This window comes from Macaca fascicularis, chromosome 14 (assembly GCF_037993035.2).
Source record: "Macaca fascicularis isolate 582-1 chromosome 14, T2T-MFA8v1.1".
Taxonomy (NCBI): Eukaryota; Metazoa; Chordata; class Mammalia; order Primates; family Cercopithecidae; genus Macaca; species Macaca fascicularis.
In genome coordinates, this window is record NC_088388.1 from 18517866 (window position 1) to 18540568 (window position 22703).

Here is a 22703-nt window from a genome sequence, read left to right on the forward strand (position 1 = left end):
GCCGGATCTCAGCTCACTGCAAGCTCCGCCTCCCGGGTTCACGCCATTCTCCTGCCTCAGCCTCCCGAGTAGCTGGGACTACAGGCGCCTGCCACCTCGCCCGGCTAATTTTTTTGTATTTTTAGTAGAGACGGGGTTTCACTGTGTTAGCCAGGATGGTCTCGATCTCCTGACCTCGTGATCCGCCCGTCTCGGCCTCCCAAAGTGCTGGGATTACAGGCTTGAGCCACCGCGCCCGGCCGCAGTGTGCCTGTTTTCATAAAAATGCACAGGGGATGGCCAGGTGCGGTGGCTCACACCTGTAATCCCAGCACTTTGGGAGGCAGAGGCGGGCGGATCACCTGAGGTCAGGAGTTCCAGACCAGCCTGGCCAACACGGTGAAACCCCATCTCTACTAAAAATACAAAAATTAGCTGGGCATAGTGGCGTGCCTGTAATCCCAGCTATTTGGAAGGCTGAGGCACGAGAATCACCTGAACCCGGGAGGTAGAGTTTGCGGTGGGCCGAGATCACGCCACTGCACTTCAGCCTGGGTGACAGAGTGAGACCCTGTCTCAAGGAAAAAAAAAAAAAAAAAAAAAAAAGGCCCAGGGACATTATCTTCACAGCAAAGTGAGGGCAGATATTTCTGTTGTTTTCTCAATGATTAAACCAGGCCCAGAGTGGTTTCTGAGTTCATAAAACATTAACACTAGAAGGAACCTGTCTTCCCCTGCGGCATTCACTCTTCAGATGATGAAACTGATCTGCGACAGCAGAAAGCGCATTTAACTGGTCCTAGGTACTCAGCGTGATCCTTGTGCCAGCAGCCCCGGTCACAGCCACTTGGGGGTGGAGTGAGGCAGAATCTGTGTTGTCCTGGGGTGGAGCTGCACTAGGTGGCTTTGCGGTCCCAGCCATCAATAAGCCAACAGCCGGTACACACTCATATCCCCAGTGGGAGACAGCAACCCAATCCAGCCCAGGACCCTGGGGACCAGAAAGGTGTCAGGGCCAGGACCCCACTCTGCTCTCACTTCCCCATAAATCCGAGCATCAGTTTCCCTTTGGGTGGGGGAAGCCAGCAGGTCTCAGAAATTCCCTGAGAGCGCAGCCAGGTTTATCCAGGACAATTCCATGAAGGCGGCTCCTAGGGGAGCTTCTGGGAGTTCTACCCAGTGGAAGACACTCCTGGCCAGGAGTCCGGGGCCCTGTGGGAGGCCCTGGCTGAGTCACCACACCTCTCTGGACCATACCCACCTGTAAGGGAATGGAGAGGGCCAGGGCCTTGGCTTTCTTTCACTTAATCTCAGTTCAGGCGAGGACACCCTCTGGCTGCTCCCTCTAGCAGCCCGTTCGTTCAGTTCACGGCAGCCCAACTCTCTGCAGGGCCCCCAGGTGCCCAGGAAGGAAAGCTCCTCCCGCAGCCTTGCTCTGGGAGACGAGAAGAGGGGAGCTGGGGCCTCCGTGTGCCAAAGCTTGGACGTGGAGGACCTCATCTCCTTCCTTCCTTCCAGCCTGAGGTGCCTTTTTAGAGTCCAGGGACAGCCTTCCTCAGGCCTGAGCCAAGAGGAGGTGTCATTTAATGCAAGGCAGCCAGGGAGCCCGAAGGGAGTCAAGGACATTTATTTCACATTCACACAGCTGTACATTTTCTATAAATAATGTGGGGCTGAAATATTTACAGTCATCTCTTGCCCATGCCCAGGCTGCCTCTCCCTCCTGGCACCCCATGCCTGGAGACACAGCCTGCAGACACAGATGTGCAAACCCAGCTTGGCCTTTCCTGCCCACTCCCTGATGCTCAGGCAGAGCAGCCAGTGGTCCCTGGGACTCCACGAGCCTCGCCCACTCCGTCCTCTGATGCCGAAGGCGTGGCAGGCCACAGGGAATTCGCTGCTCCACTGCAGTGACGGAGGCTGAAGCAGGCAGCAGCCCACACTTGCAGGCCCCGCGCAGTAGCTGCCAGCTTGGGAATGCAGAAGGAAGCAGGGAGGCTGCCACTCGCTCCAGCTGCCCCCCAATTCTTCCCTTCCTCTCTGTGCCCTTCCTCTGAGAGGGCGAGCCCCAGGGTTCCCTCATTCCTCACAGAGTGAAACTGCTCCAGGCGCCCAGTCGTGCCGGGTCAAAGAGAAGGGTGAGCCAGACTCTTGCAGTGGACAGTTATAACGCCAGGGACAAGGACAAGGAACCACAACACAAATGTCTCAAGGACACACAACAGTGGGTTCACACCAGCCCCACAGACACACGCTCTTGAGCCCTGAGGGGAAGGCAGTTTGGTCTTCTGGGAGTGGAGAGGGGAAGGTGGACACGCTCAAAGACACACTCAGAGGGACACATAACCAGTAACCAACTAAGCCACAGCAGGGGCTTGCAGAGGACACACGAGCATCGTCCACTCCTCAGTCACAGCAGCATCGTGCACTTGGGAACAGAAAGGGGCCGGGGCGTGCCCTGGGCTGGGGCGGCTTCGTAGCCCCTCTCCATCAGCTAGAGACAGGCCGGGGTGGGGTTCTGAGATCTTCCTCACTGCTACGAACTGCAGCCACGTACGAGAAGAGACACAATACAGAGTAGCAGATTTCGTGGGCCTAGAGGGGAGAGAAAACCAAGCGGATCACGATACTGAGACTCCTGCATCTCCACGTGTGGAGGATCTGCCAATGGGCAACTCCTGCCCTAACACTGGGCATGGGCCTCTGGACTAAACGTGAGCTCCAAGCAAGGAAGCTGTCCCCGTGGGAGAGGGGATCCATGTGTGTGTGTCTGTCTCCCGGTGCTCAAGACCCGTTTCAGCTTGAGTTGAACCTTTGGCAACAAGACCAGGTCCCCACTCAACCCTGTGCGCTCAGAGGGCCCACCCCTCCTCTTGTCCGAAGGTCCCCAGGGAGCCCTGCACACTGTGGCCCATCAGGGTTGAGCAGCACACTCACCATTGGTGTCTTGTACTTGTGGCTCACCACTTCTTTAATTTCAGGAACTAAAACCGGACGGGCAAGAGACAAAACAGAAAGTTCAACACTAAGAGCAGTAGTGCCATGCTCCCCCAGGCGGCAGCGCCCGGCGTCAGGGTCCCCTTCCCCTCTGTGGCCTCTCACAGTGGCTGCAGCAGCTTAGGCTATGACAGGGCAGAGGCCACCAGAGGCTCTGTCCAGACCCTGGCGGCTGGGAGGACATGGCCCCAGCCTCCTCAGCTAGGCCTCTGCCGTCCGCAGTGGCTTTTACTTGATGGCTGTGATTCTAGCCACTTCTTTGAAAGCCCTGGATGGGAGGGATGGACCTTTCACCAGCCTGGTCACGGCTACTGTCCAGGGCCCCTGAGGAGCTGCCGTGGGGAATTCCCAGGTTTTGGCTGGGAGGAGAGAGCTGTTTCTAGCTTGTGTCCAACTTTGCTGAGACACCCGTGAACTCATCTTGTCACCAGCCTGAAAATTGGGTCATGTTAAACACAGTTCCCTTTATTCCCAGCCCCCTACATAGAGGGTCTTGAGGCTGAAGAGGTAACATGATACTAAACCCACAGGACGTGGCAGTGTCCTTCCCTGAGCGGCAGGAGAAGCCCAGGCCTGCCTGTGTGAGGGAGAGCGTCTGAGGGCTCTGGAGCAACACACCCAGCAGAAGACAGGCGAGTACAGCACCCAGGGAGGGAGGTGACAGGGAGCATCAGGCAAAATACACACATGTCCACAGCCCGGAAGGCAAGAGAGCCCCCGCTCCAGCCATGCAGGGGTTCTGCTTGGCCAGAGGAAGGAGTAGCCCCCCAGGCTCAGCCATCATCATGGCCCCTTGAGACTGGGAGCGGAGGGGCCTGGCATCTCCCTGGGGGCCAGAAAAGGCAGGAGGAGAATTGGCTGTACCTTCCTCTGACCCTGGGAGGCAGAATTTGGGGAAACTCAGGGTCAGCAGGGAATAAACTCATCAAAGGTAGAGCAAGAAGCCCAGGCCATTCTCCTGAGTTGGAAGATTCCCCCAAGTATCTCTCTGACAGAAGAGAGAAGGGAGCACACGGGGAGGAAAGTCCAGTGAGCCAGTGAGAGGGGGGAGGCAAGGTGGGAAGAAAGAGGGTGGGGGAGAAAGGAAGAGATGAGCTGGCAGTGTGAGGAGCTGGTTCGGTGGAAGGGAGCTACCCACCCAGGGCAGGGCCCAAGGCAGAGACCTGGGGAGAGGCAGCACGAGCCGAGGTCACTTTACCTGCTGGAGAACGAAGGTTTTCATAGCAGCGATGAGGGGCACAAAAGAATGAAGCACAAACACAGCAGGAACTCAAAGCCCCAGGGTGAGAACCCACTACACCACTCCCTAGCGCTGGCTCCCAGCTTCGGGCTACAGCTGCCCTGCTAGGCTCCTCTGTCCCTCAAGTGAGTCTGCCTGCGATGCCCCGTGCCCTTTGTCTGGCACAGAGGCCAGGTGGAGACCAGAGTGGTGCCAGGGAGGCTGGGTGGAGGACTGGGCTGCTAGAGAGATTGCAGCAGGTGATACAGACATAGTGGAGCTTGGGGGTCACCAGTCTGCTCTATCCCAAACTTTCTGACCACTGGCTGGCCCAGCACGGGGAGGTGGTGCTACTTCGCTGAGCTGCTTCAGGACCACCTCTAAACTCGAAACCCACCTGAGGCCCCATTTGCTCTTCTGTGATCCATTATCTATCTTTCCCTTCCACTTCCCGGCTCTCATCTCAGGGGTCCCTTTTCTTCCTTGTCTCTCCTGCTCCTCCTGACCTCTCTACAGAGGTTCTTCTTCTCCCTGACCCTAGACCCTCCTCTGGAGCTCCGAGGTTTGAGTTACTGCCATGTGAGTCCAGACCTAAGAGCAAAATAGTGTAATTACCAAATTCCTCCAGGACAAAGACGCCTCGAACTGTATTGCACTTTTTAATGTGATTCAGCTCTATGAAAACCTGCAAGAGAGGGAGGGAGGGCGGGGTAAGGCCCACAGGCTCCACCCCTGCCCCACACAGCACACTCTCCCAGCTACAGCCCCACCCACACAAAGAAAGTCTATTTCCCAAAGAGAGGACAGAAGAATCCACACGCACACAACTCAAAAGCGCTAAGAAGCGAAGATAGCAGAAAGGGCATGTACCTTCCGCTCCTGGCCGGAGGAGAAAGCATGGGAGAGAAATGAAGGCGTTAGTTTCAATGGTCAAACCCAACCCGAAGGCCCCGCTGCTGGCCTGGGCTGCCCGCCCGTACCCTCTGCCCAGGGCAGTGCTTGTAAGACACCGTGCCCCAGGAATCCCCACTCAGCCCATCAGGTCTCTACCCTTCCATGCATCCTCCTCCGGCGCAGAGGGCTGGCACGGGCACAAAGCTCCCCTCAGACTGTCCTTGGGGTGGGAGGTGTTGGTATCCTCCTTGAAACAGGATCCAGGATCTCCCAAGAGGTATGTGGTGATAATAATATCCGCTACCACTTGCTGAGCACATACTTGGGATTTACAAATACGATTTCTAATCCCTGCGCCTACATGACACAGTATATAGTATTACCCCCATTTTCTACATGAGGAAACTATGGATCAGAAAGTTTCTCTGCCCATGAACGTGGAAGCTGGGCTTCAAATCCAAGCACGTCCTGACACCAAAGCCTGTGCTTTTCCCATTCACCCCAGACTGCACAGCTCCACCAGGTCTGCTGCCCCTTCCAGTCCAACTGACCACTGTGTGGCAGAAGAGGGACAGGTTGCTATCTCATTATTAACTGTGAGGTGAGATTGAGAAGCTGCGCTTTCCTCCCCTTCTCTGCGCAATCTATCTTCTAGGGGCCAAGCCTTCAACCACAGACTGGCTTGGATGGCTGCCCAGAGGGGCTGTGCCAAGGGCAGGACGAGGAACAGGGCAGAGCACCTGGGCGTTGCTCAGCAAGATCTCATCTTCAGACAGGGAGGCCACAGCACTAAAATGTGGTCAGGAGCCTGCTCCTCAAGAAATACTGACACCTCTGTGGTCCAGAAAAGCACTTAGGTAGACCCCTCTCTGGGCTGGTCCTAAGGTCTTTGGGGTTGGCTACCGCCCTAAGTTCTAGATTGAAAATACACTAAGGGGCTGCTGGCAGCCTGGGCAGCTGTTTCCCGTTAAACCAAAGCTGCCCAGCTACGTTCCTGGAAGAGAGATACAATGGCTAGCAGAGGGAGGGAGACAGCCACATCAGTCAGGCATCCACCTCCCCTGAGGGTCTGCAGCCTGGCCAGGGGCTATGGGGCTTCACACATTCGGGTCTGGCTCAGAGCCTCAGGGAGAGCAACCCGGACATCAGGGAAAGAGGAGGGAAGGCACTTGTGTGAGGAGTCAGAGCTGTGAACGGACCTGGGATGATGCGCTGGCCTCAGAAAGGAATTAGCTTAAGGAATGTCCACTGAGAGAAAAAGGTAACACTGTGTTAAAAGACCAAGAGAGAAAAAAAAAAAAAGTCAGCTCCTTTGGTGGAATTACAATGAGGGAAATATGTATCCAGAACTGTTTCCCAATCAAAAGAAGGGGAATGGGGCCTGTGGAGCAGGGGACAGAGTGGGAACACTCAGAGGAAGGAAAAGAACAGAAGAATCCGCAGAAGAAAAAGGCAAATAAACACACTCCAGAGAGGACAGACACAAGCTACTTACACACAGGCACGCACACACGCACACGCAAGCTGCACGCACACCAGAAAGACACAAAGAGATCGGCCAGTCTAGACTCTCAAAGCAAAACCACCAAGCAGAAGCATACCCTGGGAATAGAGGAAGGCAGAGACACTGCAGGGGAAGGGCCAAGTGAGACGCTCCCACTCACACTGTGTGGAGTCCAACGGATGGGGCAGCGTGGCCACCCGGCCTCGCTTCTGCCCAGCCTCCCCCGCGGGCTCCCTGGTGCACCTTCACAGCGCCAGGTGGTCGCCAACGTCACTGTGCCCTCCCCTGGGATTTCTTTCCTGGGTCCAGCTGCTCCAGTTCTCCCTCTAGCTCGAGGGCCCTCTCTCATGCTTTGCTGGGGAAGTACTGGGGACCTGGACACTGGTCCTTCTTACAGGGAGCCTTGTGCTGCTGCTCGCACCTACCTGATTGTGCATAAACTTGAGGTTGATCCCTTCCAGGGTGACCTGCAGCAGGCCACCCTCACCAGTCTTCATGTCCTGCACAGGGAACTCGCCACCCAATTCAGGTCCTGTGGTGAGGGAGGGGCTATCAGCTCACTGGTGCGGTGGGGAATCCCACCCCTGACTTCCCTGCCAGACCCCTGACACTCAGAAGGACTGGTGGAAACAGGGAAGACACTCTCAGGAAAAACTCTCCTCACCGGGTTTGATGCTTTGCTGTCGGGCGGCAGCGCGCTCCATGCTGTCCTTCACACAGTAGTACAGCTCCCGACACTGTGGCACAGGGGGAGAGTGGTCCCATCACGGGGGCTGTCCACGGTTCCCCACCCACTGCTCTGTAATGGCCACTGAAGGCTTGGGCTGACGCCAGGACCTCCGAGACAGCTTTAGGTACCCCACCCAACAGCTGGAGACAGAAGTGTGGCTCCAGACATGGGTTTTGGAATTTTAACTTCCCAAAGATAAACTCACTATTTGGTCTTCAATGCCTACCCTAGCCCCAATCCAAACACAGATCCTGGGTACCTTTTTAGTATAGAACTTGTTGAGCTGGGTCTCAGAGCCATTTCTACGCCACAAGCACAACACCTTGGTCTTGGGACAGTAGGTCATGTTGATGAGCTTCTCGTACCACCAGCGCTCATATACTGTTCCGATGTTACTACGCAACACCACACAGTCATCGCACACCTGGAGAAGTGCACAAAGCGGCTCAGTGGTTTCTGTCTCTGACAGCCTCTCCCTAGACTGTTTCCTACAGGGAAAGGGTGGGACAACTGGCCCTGCGGCATCCCCGTGGTCAGGTTTTCTGCCTTATACTCGTGGTGTCCCTAGTTGGAGACACAAAACAGAACTACTGACATGCTGCCTGCTACAAGGATTGGTGGAAGAGATGGAGTCATTAGAAGAACCTGTGTATAAGTGAAGAGGCACAAATCAATCAGTTATTTATTACTTTTTTTTTTTTTTTGAGACAGGGTCTCACTTTGTCCCCCAGGCTTGAGCGCACTGGTGCCATCTCAGCTCACTGTAGCCTTGACCTCCCAGGTTCCCCCAAAGTAGCAGGGACTACAGGTGCACACCATCACACTGGCTATAATTTTTTTTTTTTTTTTGAGATAGAGTCCCACTGTTGCCTGGACTGGAGTGCAGAGATACAATCTCAACTCACTACAACCTCTGCCTCATGGGTTCAAACGATTCTCCTGCCTCAGCCTCCTGAGTAGCTGAGACTACAGGCACATACCACCACGCTTGGCTAATTTTTGTATTTTTAGTAGAGACAGGGTTTCATAATGTTGGCCAGGCTGGTCTTGAACTCCTGACCTCAAGTGATCCACCCGTCTTGGCCTCCCAAAGTGCTGGGATTACAGGTGTGACCCACTGCACTAAGCCCAGTTATTTATTTATTTATTTATTTATTTATTTATTTATTTTTGAGATGGAGTCTTGCTCTGTCGCCCAGGCTGGAGTGCAGTGGCCGGATCTCAGCTCACTGCAAGCTCCGCCTCCCGGGTTTACGCCATTCTCCTGCCTCAGCCTCTCTAGAAGCTGGGACTATAGGCGCCCACCACCTCGCCTGGCTAGTTTTTTGTATTTTTTAGTAGAGATGGGGTTTCACCGTATTAGCCAGGATGGTCTCGATCTCCTGACCTCGTGATCCGCCCGTCTCGGCCTCCCAAAGTGCTGGGATTACAGGCTTGAGCCACCGTGCCCGGCCAGCCCAGTTATTTATTTACCTTTTATGTGCTCTATGGACTTAAAGTATTTGGAGGAGATCTCATGCCTCCATCTTACGACCTCAGGAATCATCTTTGTTGACAAACACAAAGGCAGGAGATCATGACAGACTTAACCAAGGAGAAAAATGGGAGCTGATGTACTTTCTAATCCTGGGTCTACCCTATATCTATAAAAATATATATATATGTATATATATATTTTTTGATACGGCGTCTTGCTCTGTCGCCCAGGCTGGAGTGCAGTGGCGCAGTCTCGGCTCACCGCAAGCTCCGCCTCCTGGGTTCACGCCATTCTCCTGCCTCAGCCTCCGGAGCAGCTGGGACTACAGGCGCCCACCACCGCGCCCGGCTAATTTTTTTGTATTTTTAGTAGAGACGGGGTTTCACCGTGTTCACCAGGATGGTCTCGATCTCCTGACCTTGTGATCCGCCAGCCTTGGCCTCCCAAAGTGCTGGGATTACAGGCGTGAGCCACCGCGCCCGGCTCTATAAAAATATTTTTAAAAATTAATACAAGTGACACACGAACAGTGCCTACTGCATAAAAATGATACAATACAGGATGATATAAATTAAAAACCAAATATCTTTGACACCTTCTGTTCAACATTCTCTTTCAGGTGGTTATCCGTTCTTTTTTTTTTTTTTTTGAGACGGAGTCTTGCTCTGTCGCCCAGGCTGGAGTGCAGTGGCGTGATCTCAGCTCACTGCAAGCTCCGCCTCCCAGGTTCACGCCATTCTCCTGCCTCAGCCTCCCAAGTAGCTGGGACTACAGGCGCACGCCACCATGCCCGGCTAATTTTTTTTTTTTTTTTAAGTAGAGACAAGGTTTCACCGTGTTGGCAAGGATGGTCTCGATCTCCTGATCTCATGATCTGCCTACCTTGGCCTCCTAAAGTGCTGGGATTACAGGTGTGAGCCACTGTACCCGGCCAGTTATCTGTTCTTAAGGCTTCAAATGTTACAGGAGACATTATAGCACAGTGGTGAAGGGCACAGGTCTAAAGTCAGCCTGAGTTTAGATTCCAGCTCTGCCATTACTGAGCTGTGCCACCTGAGCAAGTTCATCTGTGTCCACAGTTCCTCACGGGTAAGACGGGGATAGTAACAGTAATAACTTCCTACAGTTACTACGAAGACTAAATGAGTTAATGTGCATAAAGTACGTAAGGTGCATACAAAGCCAGGCACACAGAAAGTACCCTAATTGGCTACTAGATATCAGAACTATGAAACTAATGATTATTACCACGTTGATGGTTCTTACCTCTTTCTCCATCTTAGACCTCTCTTCCTGAGCTCCTGAGCCTCTCAATGTCTGGATGCTTCACATGTAGCACCTCAAACTCATTGTGTCCAAATCTGAACTCAACATCTCCTCCTGGGCAGATCCTCCTTTTAAGTCTGCTATTTGAGGAAACGGCACCACCATCCACCCAGCTGCCCCAGCCTGAAATGAAGAAGTGATGCCCGACTCCTTCCTCTTCCCTCTAACTACACTCCATCACTGAGTCCCATTGGTTCTAGCTCAAATATCCCTGACTGCTCTTCCACTCCCCAGCCATTAACTCTTACTTTTTCTTCAAGTCTAAGCTCAAAGGTCAACTTCTCAAAGGAGTTGTCCACAGCTCCAAGGCCCTCTGCTATATATTCCCATAACTCCTGCCCCCTGAGCTTCTTTCATAATGCTCACTGTATTTTATAATACTCTTTATTTATTTGATTTCCCCGATAGCTAGTCAATGCTAAGGGCAATAGAAATCACGTCTGTCTTATTCACTGCTATAATCCCGACACCCAAAAAACTACCTAGCACATAATATGTGCTCCATAAATATTAGGTGAGTAAGGACTACACAAGACTATCAGGTTTAAGCTACTCTATAAGAGTTTACTGGAGTTCTAAAGCCTTTGGAGAATGAGTCAAAGTGGCAGAGTAGGAATGGGAAACCTGAGTTCTAGCCCCAGTCTGACTCTGTGGTTTTCTCCAGGGGGAAAATGGACCATACCACTCCACCTTTCATAATCCTTTAAGAACATCATGTAAAGGCGGGCAGAACACATTTAGGAGAACACATGATTTCTAAGCTAGAGCATTCTAGGCTAGAGAAATGCTCGTAATATACTGTTAGAGTCGCCTAAGTGGCTGTTGAAGGTGTAAACTGGTATAGTCTTTGGGATGGCAATTTGGCAAAATCTAATGAAATTTTAAATGTAATAAGCTTGACTTGAAAATTTCATGTCTAGGACAATATCCTATAGAAATTCTCATGTGAAGGTGCAAAAATATATGCTCAAGGATATTCAATGAGCAATTTTTATTTTTTATTTATTTATTTTTGAGACAGGGTCTTGCTCTGTCACCCAGGCTGGACTGAAGTGATGCAATCAGAGCTTACTGAAGCCTTGATCTACCAGGCTCAAGGATCCTCCAGTTTAACCTCCCCAGTAGCTGGGACCACGGGCATGTACTAGCATGCCTAGCTTACTTAAAATTTTTTTTTGTGGAGACAGGGTTTCCCTATGTTGCCCAGGCTGGTCTTGACCTCCTGGGCTCAAGCGAACGTCCCACCTCAGCATCCCTAGTAGCTGGGACCACAGGCATACACCACCACATGTATGACTAATTTTTAAATTTTTTGTAGAGACAGGGTTTCTCTCTTGTTGCCCATGCTGGTCTCAAACTCTTGAGCTCAAGCAATCCTCCCGCCTTGGCCTCCCAAAATACTGGGATCACAGGCGTGAGCCACCATGCTTGGCCCAATGAGCAATTTTTTTTTTTTTTTTTGACAGAGTCTCGCTCTGTTGCCCAGGCTGGAGTGCAGTGGCCGGATCTCAGCTCACTGCAAGCTCCGCCTCCCGAGTTTACGCCATTCTCCTGCCTCAGCCTCCCGAGTGGCTGGGACTACAGGCGCCCGCCACCTCGCCCGGCTAGTTTTTTGTATTTTTTTAGTAAAGACGGGGTTTCACCGTGTTAGCCAGAATGGTCTCGATCTCCTGACCTCATGATCTGCCCATCTCGGCCTCCCAAAATGCTGGGATTACAGGCTTGAGCCACCGCACCCGGCCTGAGCAATATTTAAAAAAAAAAACAGTGGGAGGCACTAGTTAAACCAATTATGGTACACCATATAATATCTAATGGCTAAGCATCCATTAAACTAAAAAAAAAAAAAGAGACATGGAAAGGTATATCATTAAGTGAAAAAAGCAAATTATTTAACAATATCTGTAATTTGTTTGTTGTTTTCTTTTTGAGATGGAGTCTCGCTTTGTCACCCAGGCTGGGGCAGTGGCATGATCTTGGCTCACTGCAACCTCACCCTCTGGGTTCAAGCGATTCTCCTACCTCAGCCTCCCAAGTAGCTGGGATTACAGGCGCCTGCCACCACACCCGCCTAATTTTTTTATTTTTAGGAGAGACAGGGTGTCACCATGTTGGCAAGGTTGGTCTGGAACTCCTGACCTCAGGTGATCTGCTTGCCTTAGCCTCCCAAAGTGCTGGGATTACAGGCTCATGTGAGTCACCGCGCCCAGCCCAACATTTGTTTTTTTGTTTTTTGGGTTTTTTGTTTTTTTTTTGAGACGGAGTCTCGCTCTGTCGCCCAGGCTGGAGTGCAGTGGCCGGATCTCAGCTCACTGCAAGCTCCGCCTCCCGGGTTTACGCCATTCTCCTGCCTCAGCCTCCCCAGTAGCTGGGATTACAGGCGCCCGCCACCTTGCCCGGCTAGTTTTTTGTATTTTTTAGTAGAGACGGGGTTTCACCGGGTTAGCCAGGATGGTCTCGATCTGCTGACCTTGTGATCTGCCCGTCTCGGCCTCCCAAAGTGCTGGGATTACAGGCTTGAGCCACCGCGCCCGGCCAACATTTGTAATTTCATACCACTTCCACAAGTGCCAAAACAAAATTCCATATAAATAAATTATATTTACACAAATATGCATTTTCAATAATCTGAAAGAAGTCACACAAAACTCTTTAATAGTGGTTACCTCTGGGACAAAGGATTGAGAGGGAGTAAAACTTTTAATTATTTTTAAACTTTTGGCTGGTTTGAAACATTTATAGCATATACTGTTTTACTTTTGTAACTAAAAAAAGGGCAATAAAAACAATTTTTAAAAATCTTTGGTGGCCGGGCGCGGTGGCTCACACCTGTAATCCCAGCACTTTGGGAGGCCGAGGCGGGCAGATCACGAGGTCAGGAAATTGAGACCATCCTGGCTAACACGGTGAAACCCTGTCTCTACTAAAAACACAAAAAATTAGCCGGGCAAGGTGTTGGGTGCCTGTAGTCCCAGCTACTTGGGAGGCTGAAGCAGGAGAATGGTGTGAACCTGGGAGGCGAAGCTTGCACTGAGCTGAGATCACACCACTGCACTCCAGCCTGGGCAACACCGCAAGACTCTCTCTCAAAAAAAAACAAAAAATCTTTGGCCGGGTACGGAGGTTCACACCTGTAATCCCAGCATTTTGGGAGGCCGAGGCAGACAGATCACTTAAGACCAGGAGTTCAAGACCAGCCTGGCCAACATGGCAAAACCTCATCTCTGCTAAAAATACCAAAAATTTGCCGAGCGTGGTGATGCGTGCCTGTAGTCCCGGCTACTTGGGAGGCTGAGGTAGAATTGCTTGAACTCAGTGGGTAGATGTTGCAGTGAGCCAAGATTGTGCCACTGCACTCCAGCCTGGGTGACAGGGCAAGACTCCATCTCCAAAAAAAAAAAAAAAAAAAAAATCTTCCTTGGCCAGGCACGGCAGCTCACACCTGTAATCCCAGCACTTTGGGAGGCTGAGGTGGGCAGATCACTTGAGGTCAGGAGTTTGAGACCAGCTTGGCCAACATGGTGAAACCCCATCTCTACTAAAAATACAAAAATTAGCCAGACATGATGACATGTGCCTGTAGTCCCAGCTACTCAGGAGGCTGACGCAGGAGAATCGCTTGAACCTGGGAGGCAGAGGTTGCAGTGAACCAAGATTGCGCCACTGCACTTCAGCCTAGGCAACAGAGTGAGACTCTGTCTCAAAAAAAAAAGAAAAAAATTCCCAAATTGCTGTCCAATTGATCATGCAGAAAGCAGGCTATGCTCTGAGAAAGGCAAAATCAAATAGCCTCACAGTAGCCAGGTGATGTCACAGTGACCATGGTGCACTCTTCCCTGGCATGGCACCACTTCAAGGAAGTGGCATCTATTTGGGCAATGCGTCCAGTCCCACACTCCAGAGACTTAGCATGAGGCTCCCTCTGTACAGTGGTGAGAGTAAGAGTAGTCCAAGGAAACTGCTGGAGAGATTTTTTTTTTTAAAGGAAAAGAAAAGGGCAAGAGTCATGTGGCACTTCTACTGTGGTGCAGGCGTCCTGAGTCAGCCCTCAGCTCCGAGAGGCAACAAGGCAAATTCTAACACTTTAAAGGGTGACATGAAAATGACTCCTTCTTGGCTACACTGACATGTATGTTTCTGCTTCAGGGTAAGCCCCTCTGTTTGGTAAACCACCTGTTCAAAAAACTGTGACTGTGGAAATCAAATTCAGCTAAATCACAGGGGAACAGATAACATAAGCAAAATTTCACTACTTTATATTTAGGAGTTGTACTTGGTCCTTAAAATTACTTAGAGGTCTGTTTCAGAATTAAAAACACAGAAATGAAGAAAACATAGTCAATTTCCTTTATAATTCTAGAGAGTAAGGCTTTTTCTAACTATGTCTCAAAATCCAGAAGCCGTAAAAGAAACTATTGATTAATTTAATTATATAAAAGTAGCCAGGCGTGATGGCTCACACCTGTAATCCCAGCACTTTGAGAGGCTGAGGTGGGTGGATCACTTGAGGTTAGGAGTGCGAGACCACCCTGGCCAACATGGTAAAACCCCATCTCCACTAAAAATACAAGAATTAGCCGGGTGTGGTGGCAGGCACCTGTAATCCCAGCTACTTGGGATGCTGGGGCAGGAGAATTGCTTGAACCTGGGAGGCAGAGGTTGCAGTGAGCCGAGATCATGCCGCTGCATCCAGCCTGGGCGACAGAGACAGACTCTGTCTCAAAAAAAAAAAAAAAAAAAAAAATTATATCCAAGTAAAAAATTTATGTGTGTCAAAAAATATCATAGGCAAAATCAGAAAAGACAAATGAGGAACTTTCTGGTGGGCAGATCAGACTGCCCACATCTGAGCCCACTGATCAGTAGGACAGGGATGACCATAAGAGGCAACAAGAAGCATATAGCACCACTCATTAAGTGTTCTTCCCAGAAGAGTGAATCTGAAAGTGATCAAACCTCTAAACTGAACTACCAGTCTATGAGAAATATGTGACAGAGAAACACGCTAACAGAAAGGAGACACAATCAGCAAAAAATCTAGAATGTAGGAGACTCCACAGGGCAAATGATCCAATTTCTTCAACAAAATAAATTGCAAAGGGGGTATTACATGTTATGAGACACTTAAGAATTCCATCAACCAAAATTACAAATACATTGTCCCTCTGACCCAGCAATCTCATTTCTGGGAATCCTTAGACACACTTGCACATGTATAAAATGAAGCAGGCACAGCATCATTCACAGTATCACTAACAGCAAATTTGGAAGCAACCCAAGGATCCATATGTAGTGACTGGTTAAATAAATTAAGGCACAGTCACACAGTGGAATACACGTAGCCATAAAACGAGTGGGAAAGCTTTCTTGGTACTGATACAGAAGAGGACCAGGACAATATTAAATGAAAAAACCCAAGGAATAAAGCAATTGATAAGATGCGCTATCTTTCTGAAAGAAAGGACAAAAATAGGTCAGGTGGCGTGGCTTATGCCTATAATCCCAGCACTTTGTGAGGCCAAGGTGGGCGGATCACTTGAGGTCAGGAGTTCAAGACCAGCCTGGCCAATATGGTGAAACCCCGTCTCTACTAAAAATAGAAAAATTAGCTGGGCATGGTGGTGGGTGCCTGTAATCCCAGCTACTTGGGCGGCTGAGACAGGAGAATTGCTTGAACCCAGGAGGCGGAGGGTGCAGTGAGGCGAGTTTGGACCACTGCACTCCAGCCTGAGCAAAAGAGCGAGACTCCGTCTCAAAGAGAGAAAAAAAAGAAGGGAGAAAAATAAGAATTTGTGTTCATCGAGACTCCATCTCAAAGAGAAAAAAAAAAAAAAAAAAGAAAAATAAGAATTTGTGTTCATATTTTATTGTTTGCATAAAAATCCACTGGAAGGCCCGGGGCACTGGCTCATGCCTACAATCCCAGTTCTTTGGGAGGCCGAGGCGGGTGCATCACTGAGGTCAGGAGTTCGAGACCAGCCTAACAAACATGGTGAAAACCCATCCCTAAAAAAAAATACAAAAAATTAGTCGGGCATGGTGGCAGGCGCCTGTCATCCCAGCTACTTGGGAGCCTGAGGCAGGAGAATTGCTTGAATCCAGGAGGTGGAGGTTGCAGTGAGCCGAGATCACGCCATTGCACTCCAGCCTGGGCATCAGAGCAAGACTCTGTCTCAAAAAGAAAAAAAAAAATTCACTGGAATTTACAAAGGAAACTAATAAAAGTGGTTGTCTATAGGATGAAGGGGTGAGGGGAGTGGAAAATTCAGTGGAAGGGGACAAGAATGAGTGTAAGACTTCCCAATGTGTACTATTTTCTGTTATTCTGATTTATGAACAATGTGACTATATCATCTACATATAGATAGATATCTTTATATCTGTGTGTGTGTGTGTGTGTGTGTGTGTGTATAAAATAAATAGGGCTGGGCGCGGTGGCTCACACCTGTAATCCCAGTACTTTGGGGGGTCAAGGCAGGTGGATCACTTGAGGTCAGGAGTTCAAGACCAGCCTGGCCAACCAACATGATGAAATCCCGTCTCTACTAAAATACAAAAAATTGGCCAGGCATGGTGGTGCATGCCTGTAATCCTAGCTACTCAGGAAGCTGAGGCAGGAGAATTGCTTGAACCTGGGAGGCGGAGGCTATAGTGAGCCAAGATCACGCCACTGCACTCCAGCCTGGGTGACAGAGCAATACTCTGTCTCAAAAAAAAAAAAAAAAAAAAAAAAAGAAATGGGTATCATCTACTATAACTATATAAAATTTAATTATCTGAATAACAATCTGATAATCTGGTTGGGTGCGGTGGCTCACGCCTGTAACCCCAGCACCTTGGAAGGCCAAGGTGGGTGGATTACTTGAGGTCAGGAGTTTGAGACCAGCCTGGCCAACATGATCAAATCCCATGTCTACTAAAAATAGAAAAATCAGCCGGGCATGGTGGCTGGCGCCTGTAATCCCAGCTACTTGCGAGGCTCTGGCAGGAGAACTGCTTGAACCCGGGAAGCGGAGGTTGCAGTGAGCCGAGATCAAGCCACTGCACTTCAGCCTGGGTGACAGAGCGAGACCCTATCTCAAAAAAACACACACAAAAAACCCAGAAAATCCCAATCTGATAATTTAATGATAAATGAATCATGAAGATGAATGAGAGAAATGAGAAAAATATTCTGGCATCAGTTCTAGGAGTTCCCTGTGACTCTCCAACAGCCCTTTGGGCCCCCAGCGTGAACCAGCACCTACCTCCATGAAAAAGATATCTCCATTTGTATCTGTCCCTGCATGTACCACAAATGTCTGCTTCTTCATATGCCGGCTGCCACTGGACCAGATAGAGAGATCGCGTCCATTCTGATGAAAGAGAGATTTTTTTGAGACAGTCATACATCCCTCTCAAGAGGGCTCTGGGCCAAGAATTCCCCATCCAGCAATCAAATTCATATCAGCTTTCTCAGCACAGTCTCATCTGCTGGCCACTGGTCACCCGGGAAGTGGTTTCAGATGTTTTGGTCTCAGAAGCCCCATATCTCTTAAAATTTATTGAAGATTCCAAAGAGCTTTTGTTTATGTGAGTTATAGATATTTACATACTAGAAATTTAAACAGAAATTTCTCAAATAATTATAAAAACAATTAATTCATTAATAACCCATTACATAGTAATATAAACATTTTTAAGAACTATATTTTCTAAAAAAAAAGGCACCATTTCACATTTTTGCAAATCTCTTTAATGTTTGACTTAACAGCAAATAGCTGCATTCTCCTATCTGCTTCTGCATTGAGTCTGTTGCAGTATGTTGCTTTGGTTGAGGTATATGAAAAAAACGACCTAACAGTTACGTATTTGGAAAATGGAAGAGGATTTTCATAGCCTTTTCAGATAAATAGACGTATTCTTTTTTTAACACTATACCAGAACTTGAGAAGTAGCAGCTTCTTTTTTTTTAGAGACAAGGTTTCGCTCTGTCACCCAGGCTGGAGTTCAGTGGCATGACCATAGCCCATTACAGCTTTGAACTCCTGGGCATAAGTGACACTCCTGCCTCAGCCTCCCAAGTACCTGGGATTACAGGCATAAATCACAACACCCAGCAACAGCAGCTTTTGAAAGTTAGCTGCAGTGTGGAATCTCAAAGCACATCAATGAACATTTTACACTATTACATTAAAATCCATTTAGGCCAGACATGGGGGCTCATTCCTATAATCCCAACACTTTAGGAGGCCAAGTCGGGAGTACTGTTTGAGCCCAGGCAGGAGTTGGAGACCAGCCTGGGCAACAGTGAGCTCCTATTCTCCATACATCTTTTTTTTTTTTTTTTTGAAACAGGGTTTCATTCTGTCACCCAGGCTGGAGTGCAGTGGTCCAATCATGAATCATGGCAGCCTCAACCTCCTGAGCTCAAGTGACCTCAGCTTCCCAAGTAGCTAGGACTACAGGTGCATGCCACCGTGCCTGGCTGATTTTTTTATTTTTTGTAGAAATGGGGTCTCCCTTGGCTGGGAGTGGTGGCTCACACCTGTAATCCCAGCACTTTGGGAGGCCGAGGTGGGTGGATCACAAGGTCAGGAGTTAGAGACCAGCCTAACCAACATGGTGAAACCCCGTCTCTACTAAAAATATAAAAATTAGCTGGGCGTGGTGGCGGGGGCCTGTAGTCCCAGCTACTAGGGAGGCTGAGACAGGAGAATGACATGAACCCGGGAGGCAGAGCTTGCAGTGAGCCGAGATGGCACCACTGCACTCCAGCCTGGGCGACAGAGCGAGACTTCGTCTCAAAAAAAAAAAAAAAGTATAATCAATCAATTTAATAAAAGTAACAGTTTTCACTGCTTCTTCAAGGACATTTATAAGCACAACTAGCATTTTTAAAAAACTAAGAGTGTAAGCCAGGTGCAGTGACTCACGCCCGTAATCCCAGAACTTTGGGAGGTTGAGGCAGGCAGATCATTTGAGGTCAGGAGTTCGAGATCAGCCTGGCGAATGCCCGTCTCTACTAAAAATACAAAAATCAGCCAGGCGTGGTGGTGCATGCCTGTAACCTCAGCTACTCAGGAGGCTGAAGCAGGAAGACTGCTTGAACCCACAAGGCAGAGACTGCAGTGAGCCAAAGTTGCACCATTGCACTCCAGCCTGGGCAACAAGAGAGTGAAACTCTGTCTCTCTCTCCCTCTCTCTCTCTTGCGCGCGCTCTCTCTCTCTCTCTCTATATATAAATAAATCAGTTGGGTGTGGGGGCACACGCCTGTAATCCCAGCTACTCGGGAGGCTGAGGCATGAGAATCGCTTGAACCTAGGAGGTGGAGATTGTGGTGAGCCAAGATTGCACTACTGCACTCCAGCCTGGGCGACAAAGTGAGAGTCTGTCTCAAAAAACAAACAAAACAAAAATAAAAAACTGAGAGTGTATCGAGGCAAGGAATACAATGGCTGCTGGCATAGTTTGGGGCCATTGTCTTCACTTGGGTTAAAGTGCCAGCAGTTGTACCCACCACTGCTTTGGTACCATCAGTGCAAACGTAACCCTGTGAAAATGGCAAATAACATTTTAGAATCATTTGAAATAGTTTTCACCTTCTGAAACCTCAGCAGTCCAGACCACACATCAAAACTGATGCACTATGATAGTTTTATACAGAGAATCCCATCACAGAACACAGGGACTAATGCCTCATTTAGAGTCAAAGACAACTGCTCCATTTGCAAAATCAGGGGTGAACTGGACTGGAAGTGACACAAACCAAGAAACGACCCATGGGAAGCCTAAGGGGTGGCCAGATGTGCTTACCAGGTTCGCCAGCTGATCAAGCACCTCATTGATTTGCTGGCTGTACACAAGCCCAATGTGCGACTTTCCCATTAGGCGCCTCACCTTCTTGCGGATGTCATTCTTATTTACCTGAAAAGCCAAAACAGGACTCTTAACAAGGGATCTGCTCTCCTCTCGACTGAGGTAGAGAGAAGAGAATGTACAAGTGGGTTTCCCACCATCTGAGAGAAGTGAAATTCTGAAAGACCACATCACTGAACAAGGGAGAAAACTTTCAACTGTGTATTCTGCCACCATGAGGGGAAGAAAAGTCCTGGCTCTGTCTCTAGTTAGCTTCTGCAGAAAAGTGGCTCTTAGAGCAGTTTTGGTTCCAGAGGAGACTTTCTCCCTATCCCCACTCAATACCACAACATTCACCCCTACAAGGGCTCTGAAAACCCCCAAGGCTCTTCATAGTGTAATTCAGAAATGACTTAGAGTGGCAACACCAGACTGGGTTGTAGCTAAGACATCTCTGAAGGTTAGGGATCATCATCCTTTCCCAGCCAGAGTCAACCAGTACCCTCCAAATTCCAGAGTACAGTGAAACTTACACCAGGAAATGAAGCAAACCAAGAGGGGCTGGGGGCATTCTCTGCATTTGATCAACTGATTCCTTCACACTTAGGGAGGTTAGGGAGAACAAAAGGAGGAGAAACCCAGTGGCTCCTTCTCCAAACGATTCTCTTCTACCCATCAACTCCAGACTTATGTTTCCCTTTGAGAGCAGAACTCTTCTACTTGGTAACATACTTCTTCCACAGCCACAAAACCAAGTACAACATACCAAGTTCTATCTACTATTACTTTGTTAATGGCTGGCTCTTCTTATAACTATGGAAAATTCTGTAAGATATAGGGCTGTCCTGAAAAACAAAATCTGAGCATCGTTTCTTTTTTTTTTTTTGAGATGGATTTTCACTCCTGTTGCCTAGGCTGGAATATAATGGTGCAATCTCAGCTCACTGCAACCTTCTTCTCTAGAGTTCAAGCGATTCTCCTGTCTCAGCCTTCCAAGTAGCTGGGATCAGAGGCGTGAGCCACCATGCCCAGCTAACTTTTGTATTTTTAGTAGAGACAGGATTTCACCATATTGGTCAGGCTAGTCTAGAACTCCTGACCTCAGGTGATCCATCTGCCTTGGCCTCCCAAAGTGCTGGGATTACAGGCGTGAGCCACCATTCCTGGTCCTGAGCATCCTTTCTAAGTTTTAAAAATCTACTACTGTAAAAAAGAAAAATTAATTCATTGTATTTTGTGGGAAGCTCTACTGGCATCCTAAAACTACTCAGTAAAGGGAGACCATATAAATCTTAAAATAAACAAATAATGGCTGGGCATGGTAGCTCCTGCCTGTAATCCCAGCACTTTGGGAGGCTGAGGCAAGAGGATCACTTGAGGTCAGAAGTACGAGACCGAGGCGCCTGGCCAACATGGTGAAACCCCATCTCTACTAAAAATAGAAAAATTAGCTGGGCGTAGTGGCAGACATCTGTAATCCCAGCTACTCAGGAGGCCGAGGCAGGAGAATTGCTTGAACCCGGGAGGCAGAGGATGCAGTGAGCCAACACCGTGCCACTGTACTCCAGCCTGGGTGACAGAGTGAGACTCTGTCTCAAAAAAAATGAAAATAAAAATAAATAAATAAATAAATAGTATGGAATCATTAGTTCTTGGCCAGGCGCAGTGGCTCATGCCTGTAGTCCCAGCACTTTGGGAGGCCAAGGCGGGTGGATCACCTGAGGTCAGGAGTTTGAGACCAGCCTGGCCAACATGGTGAAACCACGTCTCTACTAAAAATACAAAAACCAGCTGGGTATGGTGGTCTGCACCTATAATCCCAGCTACTGGGGAGGCTGAGGCACAAGAATCACTTGAACTGGGGAGGTGGAGGTTGCAGTGAGCTGAGATTGCGCCACTGCACTCCTACCTGGGCGACAGAGCAAGACTCTGTCTCAAAAAAAAAAAAAAAAAGAGAATCATCAGTTATTTCTACAACACTCCTTAGTAAAACAGGCTGGCAGCTTCAGAGAAACAGAACATTGTTAAGCTGGCAGAGAGGCCTCAGACTTTCAATCAAGAAGACAGCCCTAAGTAAGATACCTTGATAGCTTCCCAGCTGCCCCGAAATTCAGGTGACAGGAACAAGCCTTGCCCTTCTAGCATCAGTGGAGCTGGACACAGCAAAATGACATTACCTTCATCAGCAGCATGTAGGAGATGAGGTTGTGCAAAAGGGTGGCCAGCAAGCGATCTTCATCATCTTCCAGGCGCTTCCGGTCATGTTCTCCCAGGGACAGGTACCTAAGCAGAAGACAAAGCAAAAGTCAGCCCTCAAGTGGGAGACCACGGAACTAACCAGGAGGAGGCTGTCTGCATATTCCCAATGGTTTCCTAAGCCCCATACCTGTCGATCATTTCCTGGGGACCCTGGTCCATACCCATGCCTTCTCTCTCCAACATCACAGCATCTAAGAAGGCATCTTCCCAGAATTGCATTTGGTCCCATAAAGTAGAACGCTCTTTGCCTGCGTAGAATAAAGGTTTCTTAGGGGGCCTATTTAACATTTAAGAATATAGCTGCCAAACAAAAATAAAGAGTAAAATCCAGATAAAAGGGAATAATTACAAATTCCAGGGCAAAGCAAACACAATCTCTCTACCCCAGATCTAACATGCCTGCCACCAGCCCCAGATGCCTTCAAGTAACGCCCAGTCCCTCCCAAGGAGGAGGGATGAACACAGCACACAAATAAATGT

General features: G+C 49.1%; 1 protein-coding gene across 50 annotated transcripts in view; it reads right to left on the minus strand.

The window, feature by feature from the left end:
• Positions 1-1590: 1590 nt before the first annotated feature.
• MADD (MAP kinase activating death domain) overlaps positions 1591-22703 on the minus strand; it is a 56797-nt gene continuing 35684 nt past the window's right edge. For 29 of the 50 annotated variants that reach the window (XM_015434789.3, XM_074013662.1, XM_074013665.1 and 26 more), the window contains 10 exons: positions 22351-22471; positions 22142-22247; positions 19923-20033; positions 17374-17481; positions 7583-7747; positions 7258-7330; positions 7019-7125; positions 4811-4880; positions 2917-2963; positions 1591-2574 (listed from right to left, as the gene is read on the minus strand). In XM_015434789.3, coding sequence (XP_015290275.3) covers positions 2470-2574; positions 2917-2963; positions 4811-4880; positions 7019-7125; positions 7258-7330; positions 7583-7747; positions 17374-17481; positions 19923-20033; positions 22142-22247; positions 22351-22471 — 1013 coding nt within the window. In that variant the 3' untranslated portion in view covers positions 1591-2469. The remainder of the gene's footprint in view (positions 2575-2916; positions 2964-4810; positions 4881-7018; positions 7126-7257; positions 7331-7582; positions 7748-17373; positions 17482-19922; positions 20034-22141; positions 22248-22350; positions 22472-22703) is intronic. The other 21 variants (XM_074013675.1, XM_074013669.1, XM_074013672.1 and 18 more) reach the window with 1 other exon arrangement.